The sequence below is a fragment of the Mus caroli genome, chromosome X, assembly GCF_900094665.2.
Source record: "Mus caroli chromosome X, CAROLI_EIJ_v1.1, whole genome shotgun sequence".
Classification (NCBI taxonomy): Eukaryota; Metazoa; Chordata; class Mammalia; order Rodentia; family Muridae; genus Mus; species Mus caroli.
Window position 1 is genome coordinate 78,501,362 of NC_034589.1, and position 17,120 is coordinate 78,518,481.

The following is a 17,120-nucleotide window of genomic DNA, read 5'->3' on the forward strand; positions in this document are numbered from 1 at the left end:
AGAGAGAGGAGGGGAGAGGGAGGGGAGGAGAGAGAAAGGAGAGGGGGAATACCTTAGTCAGGGTTTCTATTCCTGCACAAACATCGTGACCAAAAAGCAAATTGGGGAGGAAAAGGTTTATTCAGCTTACACTTCCACATTGCTGTTCATAACCAAAGGAACTCAGGACTGGAACTCACACAGGGAAGGAACTTGGTGGCAGGAGCTGATGGAGAGGCTATGGAGGGATGTTTCTTTACTGGCTTGCTTTCCTTGGATTGCTCAGTTTGCTTTCTTATAGAACCCAGGGCTATCAGCCCAGGGATGGCACCATCCACTATATGCCCTCCCACCCTTGATCCCTTGCAGCTGGATCACATGGAGTCATTTCTTCAAGGGAGACTTCTTTCTTTGTTAACACACAAAACCAGTCAGTACAGAGAGGGGATGGGATTTTGTATAACATATCAGGGAGTTTGTCCCTAAAGAAGACAGTTTTTCCTTTTCTCAGTAGCCATTAATTCCCTAGCTTTTTCATCTAGGGGTAGGATATTGTGAGATATCCTGCATTGACATTAGCATGCTAAATTATGGTGCCATTTTCAGGTCTTATTTACAAATTATAACCTGAATAACCACAGACATTACATACTGTTGAAGGTGTGACTAGCAACAAAGCTAGAGATGGGAAAGAGTAAAACACAGGTGTTTTGAAGAATGAAATGAGAAGAAGAGAGGAATCTTTGATTGGTCTTGAGTAGGAACAGCAACTCATACCTATTATTTTATCCCCACTTGAATTCTGCTCACGCCTTGGCTTTGTAGAACTCACACACCATATTTGATTTCTCTGTGGCAGTTGTCTCAGCATGCCGTTATTTTTGTTATCAATAATTTAATTTAGAAAGACCACTTATTGTGAAGAAATCACTTTGAAGCACAGTGATACTGTGATTATAGTATTTGTAAAAGCAAAGCTAATTTGTAATAAAATTGGCTGTGGTTCTGAAAAGCACACAAAAGACAGTGTAGACTCCTGTGAAATAGGATGACACTAAAATGTGACTTTGCTTGTTTTCCCACCGATTCTAGATTTTTACAAATTATCCGAGACTCTCTTTCTTTGTGGCTTCTTGAAGGCATACAGAGCAAATTTCAATGCTATCTTTTCTAAACCCTATTTGTGTGTGTGTGTGTGTGTGTGTGTGTGGTGTGGTGTGTGGTGTGTGGTGTGTGGTGTGTGGTGTGTGTGTGCACAGCTCCTATTAGGAGGCACTTAGAATTCAGTTCTATAATATTTTTAGCCTTTTCCTCTCAAATGAGAAGAATGCAAAGTTTAGAATATTCTAGGGATAGAGAATTTCTAAGTGGGTAGAAGGCTTGTTGCACATGAATGCGCAACTCTGTTGTGATTGTCAATTCCAACATTTAAATCTGGACATACAGGCAGAGGCTTATAACTTCAACACTATGAATACAACCACAGTTGGCTCTCTTATACCTCTATCATGTCCCATAGACTGTGTTCCTCCCTAACATCCACATCTTTCTTACACTCTTTCAGTACTTTTCTCACAATAGTTCATGAGCCTTGAAGGGGGCAATATTGAAAGCTGAACTCAAAAGTCATTTATTCTTAGTACTTTGGTCAATAATGAATCTCTGACTTTACTGTCATAAACTGAAAAAATGAAGACTTTCTGAGAAATAGTGAAAGCAGTACAAGTCTTTGGACACAAACGTACATACTCAGGAGGCAGGTTGACAACATGACAATTTATCAAAACAAAAGCTATGGTTTATGACCTCCCCAGCCAGAGCTTATGGCCATTCAATAGTACCATGGATGAATTTCCTCTTTCAGGGTGAGTGTCCAATACAAACAGAAAGTCCTTCCTTATCCCATAACAGCGATGCCACATTTCAGCCACTGAGCATAGCTTGTCTGGAGATTTGATATTGTAGCATGGAAAGTTCACAGCTGTGTAAGATTGTTGATAGCTTTTCTCTCACAGCTGGCTGCATAGCACCTTTTAGCACTAGGGAAGCATGATATCTGTATGTTCCACAATAAAAGTGTGTGATGTGTTTAACAACAGACTCTTACCACTAAGTTCTGATGGGCAATCAAGAAAAATTTTAATACCTTGTAATGTTTTGGGGGCTTTTTGAGCATTGCCGACCAACACCTTATAGGAAAATATCCCTGACATGATGTTCTCTGTTAATAACCCATAGGTTCTGGAACCTGCATTCTCTTTCCATGCAAAATCCCTCCATTCATTTTTTTTTTTTCGAGACAGGGTTTCTCTGTATAGCCCTGGCTGTCCTGGAACTCACTTTGTAGACCAGGTCAGCCTTGAACTCAGAAATTTGCCTGCCTCTGCCTCCCGAGTGCTGGGATTAAAGGCGTGTGCCACCACGCCCATGCCCAGTGCAATTCACATTTTTTAAAGTTATATTTTAGTCATGTTATAATATAGTATGTTTCCATGTGACTTCTTTATAATCTTTAGTTTAAGGCCTCTATCTACCTTCCTGATTTCACCGTCCCTATTATAACTTTGCCACCCCGGTATTCTTTTCCTCTTCTTTCATTTCACATGTGTTCTACTCTCCAATTCTTCCATAAGGTCTCCCCTCATGACATATTCCCATATTATTGGTCTCTAAGGACATTCATTTCAAATATGATTTAGTATTAGATGTGACAGGATTAAAGTATCATAACTGTCCCATAAGCCATTCTCATAAATTGTCTGTCACAAACTGGCAAATTTGTATCAATTAAACTCAGATCTAGACTCATACAAAGATGAATTCAGTGCTATGTTATTAAGCCACAAATCTAAACGATGTATTTTAAGGCTTAGGTGAAAATCAATTCAGATGCCAGTTATATTCAAGACTTCAGTTAATCAAGTGAAAATTATCACTAAATAATATTGAGTGGTTGTCAAATGTTAGCATATGATCAGAGATAAAAAGGATTTGAAATGGTTCTTTAAATGTATATTATATGTACTTTACAGGTTCAAAAGATTTAAATAACCATATATATTTTGAAGTATATACAATAATTATATCTCACTGAATATATACTACCTCAATTTATCACCTGTAAAATGTAGAATTGAAATAGAAATCCAAATTTTAGTGCTAATCAATGTTAGAAAAGTATTAATTCTATTACTAAATCTTCAAATTTTATAAAAGCCTCTTTCAAACACTTGCACATTAGAGATACTGACTCAACAGGCTCCAGAAGAAACCAGCCCTTTTAGCCCCTTGAACTTACCAACTGTTGGATGTTTGCCAAATGCTTTCATGATTTGGATCCACATTATCATATGTGAAATGTGCTAATATTTCTTCCAAAATATTGTTTTATCAAAATAGAACAATACACAACAAAATCATATCTAATTTTAAATTCATATTCCAATGCAAGTTTGCCTTACTTTGGGTCTTATTGCTGTGAAGAGACACTGTAAATGGAAACATTTAATTGAGGCTGGCTTATAGTTTCTGAGGTTCAACCCAATATCATCATGGGAGGAACCATGGTGGTGTGCAGTAAGATGGAGGGCTGGAGGAGCTCAAAGTTCTACAATTTGATCTTTAGGCAACAGAAAGAGGCTCTGTGACACACCGGATGTAGCTTGAGAGTAGGAAACCACAAAACCTGCCCCAACAGTGACACACATCCTTCAATAAGGCCACATCTCCTAATAGTGCTACTCCCACATAGTAAAAGGAGAAAACTATTACAAGTTGTGCTCTAATCTCTACATAAGCTTTGTCTGTGGTATGCATGAACCTCCTCTATAGAGGCACTGCATGTGCACACAAAATTAATTAATAAAAATGAGATAAGAAAAATTTTTGAAAATTAAAGAATAACAACATATGGCATATATATTGTATGTGTATATATATTGTATGCATATGTATATATATACATATATATGTATATATATTCACCATTGAATTATAAAGCATTCAATGCATGCGTATCTCAGTAAAAGGGAATATTGGTAATTAATGTCCCTAAGTCCTAAAAAATACGGAGTATACATTTTATTCTGTTTTTTTTTTTTTTTCAGAAAATCACATACTACAAGGCAGTTGAGTCACTATGAATTTTCTGTAGTTTCAGTTTTAAAAAGTAATATATTGTATTTAGAAGGATTAAATGAATCATTGAGACCATGGTTAAAATGTTTAACTAGATGCAAATATTTTAGAAAGAAAACACTGAAGACGTTTATAAACAAAACCTGACTCATCTAGTATGTTGGAAGGAATTTCTTGGGATATTTGCTAATTATGAGATAGAACTATGAGGATATGTAAGCTACAAATAAATGTTGGAAGTATATTCCTTAAAACTAGCTAACATCATAGACGTTTATTTAATAAAGTCTCAATACATGGTAGGTTTCTATTTTTTATATTGAGTGTCAAGATTCTTTTTTATTAGATATCTCCTTTAATTACATTTCAAACTTTATCCGCTTTCATCATTTCCCCTCCGAAAACCCCATATCCTATCCCCCTCCTCCTGCACACTAACATATCCACACCCTCTTCCCTGTCCTGTCAATCCCCTATACTGGGGCATCTAGCCTTCAGAACACCAAGGGCTTCACCTCTCACTGATATCCCACAAGACCATCCTCTGCTACATATGCGGCTGGAGCCAAGGGTCCCTCCATGTGTATTTTCTTTGGTTGGTGGTTTACTCCCTGGGAGTTCAGGGGGGTACTGGTTGATTCACATTGTTATTCCTCCTATAAGGCTGTAAACCCCTTCAGCATCTTAGGTCCTTTCTTTAGCACCTCCATTGGAGACTCTGTGATCAGTCCAATGGATGGCTGTGTGCATTCACCTGTGTTTTTGTCAGGCACTGGCAGAGCCTCTCAGAAGACAACTATATCGGGCTTCTGTCATTAAGCACTTGTAGCCATCCACAATAGTGTCTGGGTTTGGTAACTGGATATGGGATGGATTCCCAGGTGGGACAGTCACTGGATGGCCTTTCCTTCAGTTTCTGCTCCAAACATTGCCTCTATATCTCCTTACATGGGTATTTTGATCCCCCTTCTAAGAAGGACTAAAGTATCCACACTCTGATCTTACTCCTTCTTGAGCTTTGTGTGGTCTGTGAATTGTATATTGGGTATTCAGAACTTCTGGGCTAATATCCACTTACCAATCAGTGCATACCAAGTGTGTTCTTTTGTGATTGGGTTACCTCACTCAGGATGATATCCTCCAGATGCATCCATTTGCCTAAAAATTTCATGAATTCATTGTTTTTAATTGCTGAGTAGTACTCCATTGTGTAAATGTACCACATTTTCTGTATCCATTCTTCTGTTGAGGGATATCTGGGTTGTTTCCAGCTTCTGGCTATTATAAATAAGGCTGCTATGAACATAGTGGAGCATGTGTCCTTATTACATGTTAGAACACCTTCTGGGTATATGCCTAGTAGTGGTATAGCTGGGTCCTAAAGTAATACTATGTCCAATTTTCTGAGGTATGGCCAAACTGATTTCCAGAATGCTTGTACCAGCTTGCAATCCTACCAGCAATGGAGGAGTGTCCCTCTTTCTCCACATCCTCCCAAGCATCTGCTGTCACCTGAGTTTTTGATCTTAGTCATTCTGACTGGTGTGAAGTAGAATCTCAGGGTTGTTTTTATTTGCATTTGATAACTACGGATGTTGAACCTTTCTTTAGGTTATTCTCAGACATCCAATATTCCTCGGTTGAGAATTCTTTGTTTAGCTCTGTACCCCATTTTTAATAGGGTTATTTGTTTCTCTGTATTCTAACTTCTTGAGTTCTTTGGCTATATTGGATATTAGTGCTCTATTGGATGTAGCGTTGGTAAAGATCTTTTTCCAATTTGTTGGTTGCCAATTTGTTCTTTTGACAGTGGCCTTTGCCTTACAGAAGCTTTGCAATTTTATGAGGTCACATTTATCAATTCTTGATCTTAGAGCATAAGCTATTGGTGTTCTGTTTAGGGAATATTCCCCTGTGCCCATGTGCTCGAGGTGCTTCCCCACTTTCTTTTCTATTAATTTTAGTTTATCTGGTTTTACATGGCGGTCCTTGATCCATTTGGACTTGAGCTTTGTACAAAGAGTTAAGAATAGATTGATTTGCATTCTTCTACATGTTAATGGCAAGTTGAATGAGCACAATTTATTGAAAATGCTGTCTTTTTTTTCCAATGGATGGTTTTAGCTCCCTTGTCAAAGATCAAGTGACTACAGGTTTGTGGGTTCACTTCTGGGTCTTCAATTGTATTACATTGATCTACCTGCCTGTCACTGTACCAATACCATGCAGTTTTTATCACAATTACTCTGTAGTACAGCTTGAGAGTAGGGGTGGTGATTTCCCCAGAAGTTCTTTTATTGTTGAGTATAGTTTTCACTGTCCTGGGGGTTTTGTTATATTCCTGATGAATTTGAGAATTGCTCTTTCTCACTCTCTGAAGAATTGATTTAGAATTATGATGGGGATTGCACTGAATCTGTAGAATTATTTCTATAGGATGGCCATTTTGACTATATTAACCCTATCAACCCTTGACCATGGGGATCTTTCCATATTCTGAGATCTTCAATTACTTTCTTCAGAGACTTGAATGAAGTTCTTGTCATACAGATGTTTCACTTGCTTAGTTAGAGTCACACGGAGATATTTTATATTATTTGAGACTATTATGAAAGGTATTGTTTCCCTAATTTCTTTCTCAGCATGTTTATCCTTTGTGTAGAGAAAGGCCACTGATTTCTTTGAGTTAATTTTATATCCAGCCACATTGCTGAAGTTGTTTATCAGGTTTAGGAGTTCTCTGGTGGAATTTTTGGGGTCACTTACATATACTATCATATCATCTGCAAATAGTGATATTTTGACCTCTTCCTTTCCAATTTGCATCCCTTTGACCTCCTTTTGTTGTCTAATAGTTCCAGCTAGGATTTCAAGTACTATACTGAACAGGTAGAGACAGAGTGGACAGCCTTGTCTAGTGCCTGATTTTAGTGGATTGCTTCAAGTTTCTCTCCATTTAGTTTGTTGTTGGCTACTAGTTTTCTGTATACTGCTTTTACTAAGTTTAGGTATGGGCCTCGGATTTCTGATCTTTCCAAGATTTTTATCATGAAGGGATATTGGATTTTGTCAAATGCTTTCTCAGCATCTAATGGAATGTGGGATTTTTCTTTGAGTTTGTTTATTTTAGTGGATTACATTGATGAATTCTTATATATTAAATCAACCCTGCATCCTTGGGATGAAGCCTACTTGATAATGATGGATGATCTTTTTGAACTGTTCTCGGATTTGGTTTGTGAGAATTTTACTGAGTATTTGTATATCAATATTCATAAGAGAAATTGATCTGATGTTCTCTTTGTAGGTTTTTTTGTGTAGTTTAAGTGTCATAATAATTGAGGCTTCATAGAACTAATTGGGTAAGGTTCCTTCTGTTTCTATTTTGTGGAATAATTTGAAAAGTATTGGTATTAGGTCTTCTTTGAAGATATGATAGAACTCTGCATTAAACCCATCAGGTCCGGGGCTTTTTTTGGTTGGGAGAGTATTAATGACACTTTCTATTTCTTTAGGGGATATGGGACTGTTTAGATCATTAATCTGATCCTGATTTAACTTTGGTACCTGGTATCTGTCTAGAAAATTGTCCATCTTATTTAGATCTTCCAGTTTTGTTGAGTATAGGCTTTTGTGTAGGATCTGATGGTTTTAGATTTCGTCAGATTCCTATGCTATGTCTCTATTTTCACTTCTGATTTTTCTGATTTCGTTATTGTCTTGGTGCCTTCTGGTTAGTTTGGATAAGGATTTATCTATTTTGTTGATTTTCTCAAAGAACTAGCTCCTGGTTTGGTTGATTCTTTGTACAGTTCTTTTTGTGTCTACTTGATTGATTTCAGTCCTGATTTTATTTCCTAACTTCTACTCCTCTTGGGTACATATGCTTCTTTTTGTTCTAGAGCTTTCAATTGTGCTGTCAAGCTGCTAGTGTATGCTCCCTTTAGTTTCTTTTTAGAGGCACTCAGAGCTGTGAGTTTTCCTCTTAAGGGTGCTTTTATTGTATCCCATAAGTTTGAATATATTGTGGCTTCATTTTCATTAAACTCTTAATGAAAGAATGGCTACCCCAGCTTATTTCTTGGTACATTTGCTTGGTAAATAATTTTCCAGCCTTTTACTCTAAGATAGTATCTGTCCTTATCATTGAGGTGTGTTTACTGTGTTCAGCAAAATGTTGGGTCCTGTTTATGTATCCAGTCTGTTAGTCTATGTCTTATTATTGGGGAATTGAGTCCACTGATATTAAGAGATACTAAGGAGAAGTGATTGTTGCTTCATGTTACTTTTGTTGTTAGAGGTGGAATTATGTTTATCTTCTTTTTGGTTTGTTAAAAGATTACTTTCTTGCTATTTCTAGGGTGTAATTTCCCTCATTCTGTTGGAGTTTTTCATTTATTATCCTTTGAAAGGCTGTATTTGTGGAAAGTTTTGTGTAAGTTTGGTTTTGTCATAGAATGCCTTGGTTTTTCCATCTAAGGTAATTGAGAGTTTCGCTGGGTATAGTAGCCTGGGCTGGCATTTGTGTTCTCTTAGGGTCTGTATGACATCTCCCCATGATCTGGCTTTCAGAGTCTCTGGTGAGAAGTCTGGTGTAATTATGATCAGTCTGCCTTTATATGTTACTTGACATTTTCCCCTTAATTCTTTTTATATTCTTTCTGTGTTTTGTCATTTGGTGGTTTGATTCTTATGTGACAAGAGGAATTTTTATTCTGGTCCAATCTACTTGGAGTTCTGTAGGGTTCTTGTATGTACATGGGCATCACTTTCTTTAGGTTAGAGAAGTATTCTTCTATAATTTTGTTGAAGATATTTACTGGCCCTTTAAGTTGGGAATCTTTGATCTCTTCTCTACCTAATATCCTTAGCTCTGGTCTTCTCTTTGTGTTCTGGATTTCCTGGGTGTTTTGGATAAGGAGCTTTTTACATTTTGCATTTCTTTGACTGTTGTGTCAATGTGTTCTTTTCTCAAGTTTCTCTCTCTCTCTCTCTCTCTCTCTCTCTCTCTCTCTCTCTCTCTCTCACACACACACACACACACACACACAAATACACACACACACAAATACACACACACACAAATACACACACACACACAGAGAAAGAGAGAGAGAGATGCATATATATTCCAATATTTACTATAAGAATGTTACTCACTTTGAATTTTTTCCCTTTATTTGTGACTTACCCTAATTTTTATTATTCATTATTCAACCTGATTTTTCAAATATGATTCTATTATCATAAAATATATCTCAACCACAGTTTCCTCTCCCTTCACCCCTGCTTTCCTCCTAATACCGCCCCTCTTCCCAGATTCACTCACTATCAGTTCCTTCTTCATAAAAGAGCTGGTCTGCCAGACAGAACAATACAAGATACAAGAAATTTCTCATATCAAGGTTTCACAATGCAATGCAGTAAGAGGAAAGGAGTCTTAAGAACAGGCAAAACAGTCAGAGATACATCCACTCCCACTGTTAAGAGTCCCACAAGAACACCAAACTAACAGCCATATCTTCTACTCAGAAAACCTGGTGCAGACTGATGCTTGCTACTTAAGTCTGTAAGTTCATGTGAGTCCTACTTATTCCACTTAGTGGGCTGTGTTCTCCTGATGTTCTCAAACCTTCTAATTCTTACAGTATTTCCTCTACCTCTTCTGAGAGGGTCCCTGATCTCTGATGGGAGACCTCCAGTTAAGATTCTCTCTCCAGCAAATTGCCTGGTTGGGGACCTTTGTACCTGTTCCTATCAGCTATCAGAGGAATCCTCTCTGATAACCACTGGATAAAACACCAAGTTATAAGGATAGTAAACCATCATTAGAGGTCAGGGATCATTTCATTTGTTTCTATTGTATTTTTAGTTTGGTTTGGTTTGTTGTTTTGTTTTGGTAGTGGTGTTTTGTTTTTCTTTTTTCTTTTTTCTTTTTCATCAGTCATGTATGGTTCAACCTAGGTGTCTGGTATCCAGTGCTCAATTGCTGGCCATCCAGACAGTATAGAATATAAGTACCCTTTCATGCTGTGGGCTTCATGCTAAATCAAATATTTCTTGGCCACTCCAATAAGTTCTATGCAACTTCTGCCTAACACATCTTGCAGGTAAGACAGATTGTAAGTGGAGGGTTTTGTGTCTTAGATGGTGTACAGATTTCTCTTTCAGTAGCTTGCTGGGTGCCTTCACATGACAAAGGGACTAGAAAGTAGGGCTGAAGGCTCTAAACCCACACCAATTTGACTTTTCTATGTTCATATGCTCAGTGGCAGTTGTCCTTGGCCATGGGCCCCTGCTGTTAGTTGGTTCTCACATCACCCTGGGCTGTTTAGACATCTCCAAAGAACCTCCTGGTCAACAACTTATCCTACTGTAACACAGTCCCACCACTGGAAGAATTGTGTCATTCATTATTAGGACTCTTCACTAGGGTCACCCTCATAGATTCCAAGAAGTTTCCACAACATTGGGTTTCCACGCATCCCCCTGATGCCCACAAATGAGCATATATGTCTGTTACTACAATTTCTTCCTCCATGATTTTAAAATGTCTCCTATGTCATGCTCTAATGATCAGTGCAACTGTTTACGTTTAATCATATTCTTCTAATTTCTCTGTAAACAAAATAAAAAATTATGCTATCTTGTTTATTTAGGAATCTTTCACAAAACTATTCTGTTTAAAATTTGTTTAATGCTTGTATCTATCTATACACTAATATCTATAGCTATGAATTGTGAAAAGCAATGTATACACAATGTAGAATACAGTACTACTACCAGATGGTTTGCCTTCTTATCCCATTGATATGGGAATGTATGTATAAAAAGAGATGTAAATATTAAATGTATATATTTGTACAAAACTATTATACTATAATTATATGATAAAAGCATTAGATGATAGACACTAGGAAAAAAAAGGGGGGTGATCTTCTCTAATTCATTTCCCTATCTCCAAAAAGTAAACAAAATAAGTCCACTTAAAAGTTCATGTGTTAGATCTTTCATATGTATATTTTTAGCTTGTGCATTCTGATTCAAGTAGTGTCCTATTGGTTCACATTTAAATATTCTTCTGGAAGTGTTATAGATGTAGTTTTGTAGTTGATTTTTCCCAATGTGTGTATATATTCTGCTGGAATGACAGTGTGTTAGTTATATCAATGCAAATACTAACAATCTATTGTTTTCCAAAATTCTAAATAATTGCATCTTCCAGGCATAGAAGTCTGAAACTGAACCAGAATCTAATACTTTGTGAATAAAGTAATAGAAGATAGGTCTATTGGCAAGAATTGAAATAGACTTTCTACAAAAATTCCATGCATCTGTCTTAGTTAGGATTTCTATTCCTGTAATAAAACACCATGACCATAAACAACTTGGTGAAGAAGGAATTTACTTTAGCTTACAACTCCCAGGTCATACTGCATTTCTAAGAAAAGTCTGGATAGAATGCAAATAGGGCAGGAAACTAGAGGCAAGTGATGATGCAGAAGCTATAGAGGAGTGCTGTTTACTGGCTTTCTTTTTTCTCTCTGGATTGCCCAGACTGCTTTCTTATAGGTCTCAGAACCTACCACCAGCACAGGGTGACACCATTCCGGGTGATCTGGGACCTCTCATATCAATCATCAATCAAGAAATGCATGTGGGGGACTTTTGGGATAGCATTGGAAATGTAAATGAAATAAATACCCAATAAAAACAAGAACATAAAAAAAGAAGTTTAGGGCTCATGAAAGGTGCTAGATTAATAGCCCAAGAGTAAAACTGTTTATCCCTTTAGTCATTTATTATTAAACCTTTTTAGAACAAAAAAAAAAAAAGAAAGAAAGAAAGAAAGAAAGAAAGAAAGAAAGAAAGAAAGAAAGAAAGAAAGAAAATGCATCACATTACCCACATTTCAATCTGATGGGGGCATTTTCTCTATTAAAGTTCCCTCTTTAAAAATGAATCTAGCTAGTGTCAAGGTGATATAAAAGTATATACAACATCCTATTTAAGCTTTAATAGAAAATATACAATTTTATAACTATATTTTATAAGTTATTTGTTTTTTGTTTTGTTTGTTTTTTAGACAGGGTTTCTCTGTGTAGCCCTAGCTGTCCTGGAACTCACTCTGTAGCCCAGGCTGGCCTAGAACTCAGAAATCTGCCTGCCTCTGCCTCCCAAGTGCTGGGATTAAAGGGTGTGCCACCTTTACCTGGTAATAAGTTTCTTTTAGTATAAAACCTAGGAAGCAGAAGTTTATGTATCCTTAAGGACCCTAGTAGTTCATTACTTACTATGTAGCACTTATAACACACACACACATACACACACATATATACATAAATACACATTAACACTAATATTACTATTGCCTATTTATGGGATAATATTGAAGGTATCATGAAATCTGTGTTTAGAGAGAATGATCACTTTAATTTTAAAGATAAACTCAAATAAATACATATCTTAAAAAACTCTCAAGCAAGTCTGAGAGAAACTCATTTCTACCTTTTGTCCCTAGTACCTATTACTTTCTTTTAGTGCCTGTGCTTTAAATTTATTTAAATGCTCTTTAATAAACAATCAAAAAGCGAAGCTGAAATAAAAATTACAATCTGTATGGTTACAGAACACTAAAATATAGAATGAGTTTGTTTAAGGATGGCTCTTTAAAATAGCTGTAGAAAAGAAAACCCACTTCTAATTTGCACAAAGGAAAATTGCTATGTAAAATGAAAAAAAATAAAAGAATGAAATAGCCAGGAGTGGGAATGAGTAAGTATGCGTAGCAAAATTTGCAGAAGAAATTAAGAAAATATCATAAGCAATTTTGTCTGAAAGAATAATTGTGAAAATTCTAGTAAATGAATGATGTTGTAGTATGATGTAAATTACTCAAATTAAGATAGGAGTAAGTAGAAAATTGAGTTACCTAATTACTTCAAAAAGCACATAATGGTTTCTAAGAGATCCACCACTGAAAAATGTACCAAGGTTTTTCAGAAATGAATTCAGTGCATTTCTATATTTTCAGCTATTTCAGAACATATAAAATGTAAAAGCTTATAATTCTTCTTGTAATGTCAGATTACAACACCCACAAAACTTAAAATTATGTTACAAGTCTGTATGAATCTCATGTTGGAATAAAATGCAAAAGAATATCTATTGTATTAAAATAGGAAATTGCTTGTAATTGCATCTAGGAAATAATAAACACTTAATAAAAGTTAGCTTCTATTTACAAAGGGTTATTATAGTTAAAAAAGAACAGAAAACCATAGACAATATGAACAAAACATAGAAATACTAAATAGCAAATAGTATTATAGTCATCATTCTTATAAAAATATGTTCAAAATATAATGTAAATCATGGAAACAAAAAATTACATAGTTTTACTTAAGGAACAAACCAAAAAACCATAAATCACAGAAACATCTGATGTTGGTGAGGCAAGTACTCAATGCTTTACATTTCTGTGTGGTTGTTTAGTTTGCAAAAGTGGGAGTAGAAATTATTTTAAGAGACATAGAGAGTAAATTGCCCCAAGGAAACAATGTTTTCTTACATTGTTTCTTGTACTGTTACAGCACAACATCAGTGAAGTTGCACATAGGAATTCTCAGCAGCCCAGACGGTTAAGTTTAAGCCAGACATGATTCAAACATGAAGATGGGATGTAAAGCAAGAAGTCCCACACATAGCAGAGGTTCAACTGATAGAGCTTGAGGGAGGAAAGTCAGGTTTGTTTCAGGTTGTAGTCTCTGGTATGTTGATCATACTCCTGTGAAGGCCACAGAGCCAATAGTATATGGAAGCTGAAATTGACCTTAAAGGCTTTTGTTTTTAAATAGAAAAAAACACAAGAATATAGTATTTGAAGAATGGAATTAAACTGGAAGGGTTTCAGAGAGAGGCTGATTATGATAAAAAGTTGTTGTATAAAAATTCTCAAAAAGGTATAAAATGGGGGAAAATATGAAATTGTAAACCTTTTTTAAATGTATGTGAAATGTCCACAAAAATTTATATACAGAAAAGTACATACACACATGTTTTAATCCAGTGAAAACTTTTACTTGAATTGGTATTGAAATGATACAGGTATCAATATTTGTCCAGAGTATGTAAAATAACACAAAAGAAAACCTACAAAAATCATAATACTATGTGAATGTCTACCAACAGGGGTGTGGATAGCTATTCTATGAAATGCCTAAGATGTGAAATATAACTTAACCATTAACCAGAATAAATCCTGGGGATATTGTTTAAAATAAAGTCATTTTTATCTGTAGCCCTTATTTGTTTAAGCCCTGTAGATTTTTGTCCATATAAAACTGCTTATATACATTTCTATTTTCTGAGTAGTGGGAAGAATGGCAGCAGGCAGGCAGCAGGAAGACAGCAGGAAGGCAGGCCAACAAGAACATACATAAAACCATAGCTGAGAACTTACATATTATTCATGAGATTGAAGGAGAGAGAGAGAGAGAGAGAGAGAGAGAGAGAGAGAGAGTAGGATGGATGGAGGGAGGAAGAGGGAGAGGGAAGGGATGGAGAGAGGGGAGGACAAGGGAAGGAGGGAGAGGATGGGAGAGGTAGGGGAAGGGAAGGAGGGAAGGGCAGGGAAGAGAAACTGAGCATATGCCTTGTGTTGTGTGGGCTTTTGAAAGCTCTAAGCCCACCTCCAGGGACACACCTCCTCCTACAAAGCCATACCTCCTAATCCTGACCTGGATACTTGCCACCCACTAGGAATCAAACATTCAAATTTATGTATGCTTTAATAAGGTTCATTCCTGTCCAAACTATCACAATGATAATAGACATCAAGAAAAAAAACATGAGGTTTTTTTTTTTTTTTTTTAATCTGATTGGGAGAAATTGAGAAGAAGAAACAGGGATAAGCAAAATAGAACAATTAATTCATGATCAATGTAATATGTCATTCAGACAATTGTACAAATAAAATGATTAAATGTATAAATAATATATAATTTAAATTTAGAATTTTAATCATTATTTCTAGCTGTTATATAAAAACTAAAATCTATGTATCAATGTAATATAAAGTTAGAATATTACCTACAACACATGATATTTAAATAAAATTAAATAAAACTCCTTAAATACCATGTATTTGTGGTGAAATTTTTCAAAATCTATTATTCTACCATTTTGAAGTGTTTACTGCAGGACTTTTTTAAAATAAAGTTATCCTACTATGCAAATTATAGGGCAGTACTTGCTGCTCCTATTATAATGTAAATTACTACCCCATCATCTGCCTTCACCAGACTCTCCCTTTCTGCTTTCCATGCTCAATCTACTCAGTTAGTTGACGTTGTAATCTCAATGTCTATAAAATCAACTTTTGAAGATTACACACAGGGGCTATGTTACACAGTGCTTGCAATTCTGGGCTTACTTTATTTGATATAATATAGCCATATACACTTCCATCTGTTTTATTGCAAATGAAGAAATTTTATGGTTTTCTATGATTGATTAAAAGTACATTGGTTATATGCACCACAGTTTCTTCCTCCACTCATTAGGTTATGGATACAAAGACTGTTTTCATTTGAACTAACAGTCTCTGTATTCTAAGAATATAGGATGACATACATTTCCCAGAAAGTCAAGATTTGTACGCCTAGTTGCCTGAATCTCATTTTTAAGTTGACTCTAGTTAGTATGTTGGGAACAGGACAGAGAACTGATATACTGTATCTTGGTGTGTTGCATGTTTCATGTTGCCATAACTAAATTCCCTTAGCAGCTTACTTGCCAAATAATGTTTTTTAACACATATTTTTAGGGGGCCTAAGATGTGTGATTAATATGGAAGATATGTTTAAATGGTGGCTGTGTGTGTGTGTGTGTGTGTGTGTGTGTGTGTGAGTGTGTGTGTGTGTGTTTATGTTGGAGTCAGGAGGTTGTAGAGAAAGAGATGTTTGTTATATGCCAAGAAAATAAGCAAAAATTAAAAAGTGAGATAACAACTATATTGTGGTAACTTTTATGCTAAATAATCCACTTTCTTTTTATCTATTCTTATAAATGAAAATATACTTCTTCTGAAATTGATGAAACTTCTTTTATGTTTACATGTTTTATTTTGAGTATTTACTGGGTTATTAGTAGGAAATGTATCTTAATTTCAGGCATCTTTTATGAGTTATTGCTGTTATACATTTTTGGGGGCGAACACTGGCCTCTTTAATGTTCAGTGATACATTCATATGCTAATGCTTTCATCTCCTAGGTGCGGTTTTAATATGGAAAATGAACTTAAAATGCATTTAATTTTATACTGTTTTTTAAAAAAGTCTGTGCTGTTGTTTGGCTGTAAAAATAGCTAAATGTAATGCTTTCACATATTGTTTTATTTACAATTAGTTATTTTCTATCTATTAACCAAATATTTTTTCCTTTTTAAAAAAAAATACAGGTTGATTTAGTGAATATAGGAAGCACTGACATAGTGGATGGAAATCATAAACTCACTCTTGGTTTGATTTGGAATATAATACTCCACTGGCAGGTAAATATATTATTCGACATTGCCTTTTTATGAAGCATGTTGCTAATCTTTTATTTCATTTCAATCTTTGACCTGCAAAATAAACACCAATATCATTAATATATCTAAACATCTTTCTAGGACTAATGTTTAAGTTTACATGTTATATAATTTTAGATATTGAGAATTAATATAAAATATGTTCTGGTATACTTGTAGGACTATTGTTGAAATTCTGTCATTGGGTAAGTATGGCAGTATATAGAAGAAAAAAAATCCCATCTAATCTAAAAGTTATAACAAAATATGTGCATTTCACAATGTATAGAGTTTTATAAGAAAATTACCTTTCCTTTTAGTCACCAGTGTCAAAGGACTAAACTTTTATCAAACATGTATATTCACAATATATGCCTATAATAATGAAAGATTAGTAGGATGGAAATATTTTTATGAATATGCCTGTTACACA

At 35.4% G+C, this 17,120-nt stretch overlaps 1 protein-coding gene across 4 annotated transcripts in view; it reads left to right on the forward strand.

The window, feature by feature from the left end:
- The window catches only part of Dmd (dystrophin), a 2,293,239-nt gene that overhangs the window by 517,577 nt on the left and 1,758,542 nt on the right, over positions 1 to 17,120 (forward strand). For all 4 annotated transcript variants that reach the window (XM_029473189.1, XM_021152893.1, XM_029473188.1 and 1 more), the window contains exon 5: positions 16,577 to 16,669. In XM_029473189.1, coding sequence (XP_029329049.1) covers positions 16,577 to 16,669 — 93 coding nt within the window. The remainder of the gene's footprint in view (positions 1 to 16,576; positions 16,670 to 17,120) is intronic.